Below are 8,639 nucleotides of genomic sequence, written 5' to 3'. Positions count from 1 at the left end.
TAGCACAGTATTACATTTACTACTATTAATTTTTCATGACATTTACTTCTAGTACTAATGATGATCATTCCCTAGCTTCATGCGCCTCACACATGCGCAGACAGGGCATAGATTGATAGATAGATAAGTTTATTGACCACAGCGTACAGGATACAATGATACTATAAACATACAATACAGGAAACAAATAATGTCTTAGCATTAAGAAAGATTGACGAATATAAATTACCGTAGGCCAACTCCAGTCCTATATTGCATTTAAGCACAACACAACATTAGTTTCAACCATATAAACTCAAGATTCGTAAAATATTTTACACACTACACCATTGTCAAATTTAGAAAATATACCATTTATAGATGGTTTTCCGTAAAGGTTCCTAAACTGTTGAGTTTTTGGACATTGTTCTATAACATGCTTCTCAGTCTGAACTAGGCCGCATTCACACGGACGTTCTTCTACTGGAAGGCGGCGGCCACGCCCTCTCCTGTTTCAGCGACCCGTCTCAATGATTAAATAAAAGGTCTACAGAACTATCATTGCATTGATATTGCGCATAAGGAGCCGAGCGTTACCTTCGGCCGTCTACGAATCTCCTTACCTGACAAAGTTTCCGTTAGGTCTAAAGACTTGTACTCTGCCGTTGCCCGAGTCCCCGATCAGCATGAAGCCCTCGGCGTCAACAACAATGCTTTCGGGTGACTCGAACTGACCTTTGTGTTTGCCGCGGGAGCCGAACATTAGCTCACGCTCGCCCGTCAATCCGTTGAACACCTGTGATGGGAAAGAGCACCTTGATGTTAAATGTCGATGGCCCCGCACAGCTGATTTATCAGAATTTGGGTGCTTTCATGAAGTCTTTTGGAAAGATATGTATTCATTTTCTAAGGAAGTAGAGCAGTGGTTCTCAACCTATAAGGGAAGGGGCGCACCACCGGCGTTGGGGGCTTGCTAGCCCTAGGGAAAAATTAAAATTTCTCTAAATTATATCCATTATTCTCTTAACAAGACTGAGGAACTGGTATTCAGAAGTCTATGAAAAAATGCAACAGTATGGCCTTATAACGTAAGTTTCCTATACTTTACTACCCTAGTTGGACTCGTTCGGATCCTAAGAATGTTCGGATCCGCGGATCTTTGTGAGGCTGCATTTTCCACGCGCGTTGCTCACAAGACCAAATACAGAAACCGGCTGAATGTTGAAGGGGACTTCCCGCTAAGCACTCTCTGGCATTCAACCATGCATTCAAGACCTAGCAGCTAAGAACCAGTGTCAAGTATCTCACTAATTCATTCCCAATAGAATAAAAACACCTCTTCTCTTTCTCTTTTTTTATTGCTAAATCTGGGAGGGAATTTTACTTGTAGATCCAAGGGGGCCGTGGAGGGAAGGACCACCTCTTAATTAGAGGGGGCGTGATCAAAAAGGCTGAGAACCACTGAAGTAGAGGAAGCGATACCAAGAAACTGCCTGACTCTCTATAACAACACACGGAAGTATATCAATCGTCTGTTAAATGATCAACAATACTTTGCTTATCGACGCCACCTTAATTCTATGATTTCCAGCATCGGCCACGTAGACTTTGGAACCGTCCAGACTTGCAGCCACGCCCGTTGGCTCGTTGAACTCACTCTTCGTGTACCTCTGTCCATCACCAAGAGTTACAGATGTCACCACGCCCAGTTCTTTTAAAAAGACGCCGTCGCTGTCCAAAATCTGTTGTAGAAAGAACAGTAATGAAAAATCTGTCACTTTTGACCCTAATAAGGTTCAGCCAAGAATGAAAGTTTCAAAGGCTTCATTTAAACCTCAAGGGGCATCGCATTGTCACATCATTATTTTGCCATCATTAAACGATAAAAAGTTCGTCTGCCTCTTGCTGGTCACAATTAACCCGTGAACAAATCTGGAAGCATTAGAAAATTCTAAATTCTCAAATGACACCATTAACGCTTGGAGCGGACGTAAACACAAGAAATGAACAGGCGAATACGCCAGCACTGTTTTTGTTGAAGAAATTAAAGAAATATTCCTAAAGCTCATGGTATTAGCGATATCCAGACTTGCCCCTCAAACCGTAGGTCAAAGAACCCTATGAGCAGATAGAGAGGCACACACACACACACACACACACACATATATATTATTATAATAATTATAATAATATATATATATATATATTATAATCATATACATATATAAATATAGTATAAGTATATCTCTCTCTCTCTCTCTCTCTCTCTCTCTCTTCTCTCGTCTCTCTCTCTCTCTCTACTCTATATATATATATATATATAATATATATATATATATATATATATATATATATATATATATATATATGTGTGTGTGTGTGTGTGTGTGTGCGTGTGTGTGCGTGAGCCTATCGTCCATACACTAAACATAAAGACAGAAATATTGATATTGTTTTTCTTACGTGAAAAAGTGGAATGTGGCATTTATGTTCTAAGTGACTACGCACAACCATTAGTAATTGTAAATTTTATGCTGCTCCCATCTGCAGAAATCTTATCCTGTGAGAATACGTGCTTACCTGAACGCGGTGATTGCAGGTATCCGCCACGTAGATCCTGCCTTGGCGGTCAGTAGCAATGCCCTCTGGCGACGAGAAGTGTCCGTACCCTTTGCCTTTGCGACCCAGCTGACGAATAAAGTTTCCGTCGGTGTCGAAGACGTGAATGCAGTGTTTCCACTTGTCTGGCGCAAAAAGAAAGGCTCATTATGGAAAACAGAAAGGATTCATCGAAAAATAAACCAAAGAGATTCGAAAAAGAACTAAATTAATCTTCTCAATCTCTTTAGGTAACGAGAGGCTTGAGAAAAGGCTGTTATTTAGAGAGAATGAAGGTAGGTACGCACGGGTGGCTATTACATCAAGAGGGTTATCTTTGACTAATCAAAAGTAAAGCATATGATTATCTGCGCGGAAATAGTTCAGGCAACAGGATTAAATCGTGGAGAGGGTACGAAGTAGGATCGAGTGGAATGCAAGAAGTGTAGAGAAATAAAGATAAAAACGTTATTCTTTAAAGTCAAGAACATTATATGTACCCTCTCTACGAAATCAAATCAACTGTATTAATACAAAGCCTTTGAAAACAAAATAGCATATACTGTACATACAATCCGTTGAATTGTTTTTCGATTTAATCGTGCATTGGCGTCACAACAGAGCATTGCAAGTTTGCATTATTTTCCAACTGAGATCACTAGACCTCAAACAGAGGCAAAGGATAAAGAAAAAATAACACAGAACGAGCTTATATGGATTGCTAAAGAACCCATGTTGGTATAAGCTGATGAGATCAAAGAAGCATTTGTGAAAAGAAATCAACCAAAGAGGGATCTCCCAGTTCGGGAATTGACAGAAAGCAAAGTTGACAAAGAAGCACTGAGAATACCAAGAGAGTTTGCTCGGTAAGAAAAATCTTGGAACTGCAACCAATGCACTTCAAAGTTTCAGCACTTATGAAAAATCTGAATTTGCAAGTGTATTTAATATTAAATATAAGATTTTGTGCAATAATAGTACATTTTGAGACAAATGTTTAGCTTTCGCTCTCTCTCCTCTTCTCCCTCTCTCTCTCTCTCTCTCTCTCTCTCTCTCTCTCTCTCTCTCTCTCTGTCCCACCTGTGATAAGGACTTCATTAGAGACGTGGCTGAAGGCAATGCCGATGGGGCACAGAAACTGGCCGTCGTTATGTCCGCGAGACCCGAAGCTTCCGATTTGCCGCCCGCTGCTGTCGAACACAAAGATCCTGAAGGGGAAGGCGGAATCATTAAAATTTGGAAGAGGTCATTTTAAGATAATAATAATAATAATAATAATAATAATAATAATAATAATAATAATAATAATAATAATAATTTTTAAGTAATGGGCATATTAGATCATCTAAAACCATTTAGATCAATACTCTTTTCTATCATTTAATGCTTCGCCTTGCTACACAAGTTCCGGTAGTTTATTGTACAAATGGAACTCTGGGAACCCTGGTTCAATAGAGTGCAACCTTTTGCACATAGAAAACAATGAAGCAAATTCCCCTTCATTGTTTTGGTAGCCCTGACTGCATTCTTTCTTTGAACTACAGATAACTGCTTTTGTAGCATGGTTACTATAGTACCTTTAAAACTGTCGCATCTATCCAAGGTTTAAATAGACAATTCAGAATAACAAGAGAAATAATAATAATGACAACTAAAATAATAACTATTATCATGATAACAAAAAGAGACTGTGATTCGGTTTCATTTGGATTATTTGCGTTATAAAAACAAGTGTTTCTTCGGCGCAATCAAGTTTTCTGTACCGCGAATAATGCTTTATGAAACTCTCAGCCACGGCTCATGAAACTTTCAGCCAAAGTTTGGTTGTAGCCTGTGGTGTTGGCACCTATATCGTTGCCAGACGTATGACCAATGGCTAACCTTAACCTTCAAGAAAATAAAAACTACTGAGGCTACAGGGCTGCAACTTGGTAAGTTTCATGATTGGAGGGTGGATGGTCAACATACAAACTTCCAGCCTAGCTTCAGTGGCTATTAAGATCTGAGGGCGGGCAGTTTTCTTTTAGAAAACTAATGAAAGAACAAACTGGTAGGCAGTCAATATGACAACGAGCGCAGAATGGAAGGTAATTCCCTGCACGTGCTGCACACCACGTGAGGAGACAGATGTCAGCATCTCTGCAGGGAGGAGACGAACCATAGATATCTATTACCGAGCTGACTCACTCACCTGCAGGTGTCACTCCCCGTCACGAAGATGTCTGAATTGTTGGGGTTGACGGCGACGCCTGCAGGTCTCTCGCCAAGATGTTGTCCCCAGCGCATGCGCGACAGCGTTCCTTTGATCCTGGCAATTAAGAGAACGGGATGAAAAAACACATCTGCTTATTTATAACAACTTGTTTATGTTACGTTAATAAGTAATTGTATAAACAATAGACATAGTCAGGCCTAGCACATCTATGATTGAAGTGTGAAGCACTGCTGTTATAATGCTTCTAGTTTTGCTCTCATATGTATGGTAAAGACCTTCCGTGTACAAAATATCACGGTACACCCATTGAGAGAGAGAGAGAGAGAGAGAGAGAGAGAGAGAGAGAGAGAGAGAGAGAGAGAGAGAGAGAGAGAGAGAGAGAGCTACCACAGCGATTTGTCAGTTATAATAAGAAAGTATGCTTTATCACTGTACATAAATCACGTGTTCCACAATATGCAGAATCAGCAGTAGTGCAGATGGCGATCGTGAGACCAGATACCATAGACTGACATATGATAGGCCTATTCAAATTGAGGATAAGAGAATATCGAGTTTCCATTCTCCAAGCACACGCCGCAAATTTTTGTAGACGAGATTGTTCGCGTTGCTTCCTTTCACAACGTATTTAAATAAAAAATCCGAAGGTTAAACGAGACAGGTTTATGTGCACAGAGGTATCCTAAGTAGTACAGATATATCTCCCCCCCCCCGGCCTTTCTCAAATTAACTTCTTAATGCATAGCCTAAATCTGGTCTATGCTTTCTTCGGTATTATTGCCACTGACTGCTCTGAGAGTTTGTTAAAAATAAGATCACAGATTAAAGTATAAAGTTTGATTTCCTACATAGACATGAACTCTGACTATAAACATGCGCATGTATGTGAGTATGCCACTAGTATACGACTCTCTCTCTCTCTCTCTCTCTCTCTCTCTCTCTCTCTCTCTCTCTCTCTCTCTCTCTCTCTCTCCAGTTTCCATCATTACCTGTAATGGAGGCTGTGATCCTGGGAAGTCAGAGGTCGGTCTTCGTCATCTTCCTCCTTGGGCTCCGCGTCTTCTGCAGCTATCAAGGACGAGGTACTAAGCGAGAGGGAGGCCTCGTCGAGGGTGACTCTTGGGCCCTTGGCGTTGGAGGTCGCCTTCAGGAGGCGCTTGAGACTGGCATGAAGTTGGTTCAGCTCCTCCCACTAAAGAAGTGACGTCATTGGAGAGCAGTGTTAAAATTCTCTTTGATTGTTTCAATTTCAGGAATGACAACACAAGCAATAATAATAATAATAATAATAATAATAATAATAATAATAATAATAATAATAATAATAATAATAATAATAATAATAATAATAATAATAATACCATGGGACACCAGAGTTGAAGAGAAAGAGAGGAGTGGGTTAGGTCGTCAATAGACTTAAGTCAAGTTAAGCAACATTGGGGCTGGTCAGTCGTTGGATGGGTGACCGCTCTCATCGGCGTTGATTCCTTGGGAAAGGATCTTTACCATAATTTCCTCAGTCTACTCAGCTGTAAATGAGTACCTATCCTTGATGGGGTAGGGTCCAGCTATGGGTTAAATAGCAAAACTCAGCAATGATGGAAAGAAATGAAGGAATAAACGACAACGACGTAAATGGAACCTCTGGCAACAGAGGAGCTTCGTCCGGCAACCAGGTATTCAACCCAATTGAAGGGGAAGACGGTCAGGTACTTGGAGGTCGTCATCCAGCAACTGATCACCACAGCGACAGTAATCAACAGCCTGAGATTGGAGCTACAGAGGCAAAAAGGAAGAAATGGACAAGAGAAGAAAATAAGGAAATATGGAGATGCTACATCAGAAGCAACCCGACGGAGAGAGGATATAGAAGAAGATTGGTCAGCATCTGGAATGAGAGGAATAACACCCCCCAAACAGAGCAGAGGCTGGCAGACCAAGTAAGGAACATAAAGAAAAAGAACTGGCTCTCCCCAACAGAAAGAGAAGAACTGGAAAGGGAAATGTCACACGACAACGAATTACACGAAGACGAACTGAGAGACGATGCCACAGAAGACGACAGGGAGGATGAGGTATCAAACAACGACACACTAAGACACACGAAGAAACACCGACGAAGTAACAGAGAGGACGGAATGGGTAGAAAAGATTAGACAATGGATGGAGCCAGATACAGAGAGAACAAAGATCCCCTCCATGAAAGCCTACAACACCAAGAAATTAAGGGAGAAAACAAGTGAGGTCAATGAAATAATGGGCCTAATACACACCACCAGTATCACAGAAACAAATAACTTGACATATGCAGGAGCAAGATTAGTAGCAGAACTGATGGGGATTCGAACATCAACACCACTGTCACAACCAACCCAACAGAAACCAAAACAGCAACCTCCTTGGAAAAGCAAATCATGGTGATGAGATCTGACTTGAGTAAACTGAAAGAGATGGCAGAAAAAAGGCTAAGAAGCAAGAAAACAAGGGAGGAACTCAACGAGAAATACAAAGTACAAGAGAGGGGACTAAACAACACAATAGAAGATGTAAAACAGAGGCTTAAGGCCAAAGCACACAAGATCCAACGGTACATGAACAGGAATAAGGGATACCAACAGAACAAACTATTCGGAACCAACCAGAAAAGACTATACAGCCAACTAAGAGGGGAAGACAACCACCCAGAAATTCCTGAAGCCGACCAAGTAAGAGACTCTGGGAAAACATATGGAGCAATCCAGTATCACACAACAAACATGTAACATGGCTCCAGGAAGTCAAGGAAGAAGAAACAGGGAGAATAAAACAAAGATTCACAGACATCACGACAGACACAGTCAGACACCAACTAAAGAAAATGCCAAACTGGAAAGCCCCAGGTCCCGATGAAGTCCATGGATACTGGCTCAAAAACTTCAAGGCCCTACACCCACGAATAGCAGAACAACTCCAGCATTGTATCTCAAATCACCAAGCACCCAAATGGATGACCACAGGAAGAACATCCTTAGTACAAAAAGACAAGAGTAAGGGAAATATAGCCAGTAACTACAGGCCTATCACCTGCCTACCAATAATGTGGAAGTTACTAACAGGTATCATCAGTGAAAGGCTATACAACTACCTAGAGAAGACAAACACCATCCCCCACCAACAGAAAGGCTGCAGAAGGAAGTGTAGGGGCACAAAAGACCAGCTCCTGATAGACAAAATGGTAATGAAGAACAGTAGGAGAAGGAAAACCAACCTAAGCATGGCATGGATAGACTATAAGAAAGCCTTCGACATGATACCACACACATGGCTAATAGAATGCCTGAAAATATATGGGGCAGAGGAAAATACCATCAGCTTCCTCAAAAATACAATGCGCAACTGGAATACAATACTTACAAGCTCTGGAATAAGACTAGCAGAGGTTAATATCAGGAGAGGGATCTTCCAGGGCGACTCACTGTCCCCACTACTCTTCGTAGTAGCCATGATTCCCATGACAAAAGTACTACAGAAGATGGATGCCGGGTACCAACTCAAGAAAAGAGGCAACAAAATCAACCATCTGATGTTCATGGACGACATCAAGCTGTATGGTAAGAGCATCAAGGAAATAGATACCCTAATCCAGACTGTAAGGATTGTATCTGGGGACATCAGGATGGAGTTTGCAATAGAAAAATGCGCCTTAGTCAACATACAAAAAGGCAAAGTAACGAGAACTGAAGGGATAAAGCTACCAGATGGGAGCAGCATCAAACACATAGATGAGACAGGATACAAATACCTGGGAATAATGGAAGGAGGAGATATAAAACACCAAGAGATGAAGGACACGATCAGGAAAGAATAT

General features: G+C 41.1%; 1 protein-coding gene across 5 annotated transcripts in view; it reads right to left on the bottom strand.

Moving 5' to 3' along the window:
* The window catches only part of LOC135219608 (RING finger protein nhl-1-like), a 147,042-nt gene that overhangs the window by 2,507 nt on the left and 135,896 nt on the right, over positions 1 to 8,639 (bottom strand). For all 5 annotated transcript variants that reach the window (XM_064256506.1, XM_064256507.1, XM_064256505.1 and 2 more), the window contains 6 exons: positions 5,782 to 5,984; positions 4,769 to 4,885; positions 3,658 to 3,785; positions 2,560 to 2,723; positions 1,551 to 1,721; positions 603 to 775 (listed from right to left, as the gene is read on the bottom strand). In XM_064256506.1, coding sequence (XP_064112576.1) covers positions 603 to 775; positions 1,551 to 1,721; positions 2,560 to 2,723; positions 3,658 to 3,785; positions 4,769 to 4,885; positions 5,782 to 5,984 — 956 coding nt within the window. The remainder of the gene's footprint in view (positions 1 to 602; positions 776 to 1,550; positions 1,722 to 2,559; positions 2,724 to 3,657; positions 3,786 to 4,768; positions 4,886 to 5,781; positions 5,985 to 8,639) is intronic.

The sequence above is a fragment of the Macrobrachium nipponense genome, chromosome 1 (assembly GCF_015104395.2).
Source record: "Macrobrachium nipponense isolate FS-2020 chromosome 1, ASM1510439v2, whole genome shotgun sequence".
Lineage (NCBI taxonomy): Eukaryota > Metazoa > Arthropoda > Malacostraca > Decapoda > Palaemonidae > Macrobrachium > Macrobrachium nipponense.
The sequence above is the reverse complement of the archived record's forward strand: the minus strand, read 5'-3'. Positions and strand labels throughout refer to the sequence as shown.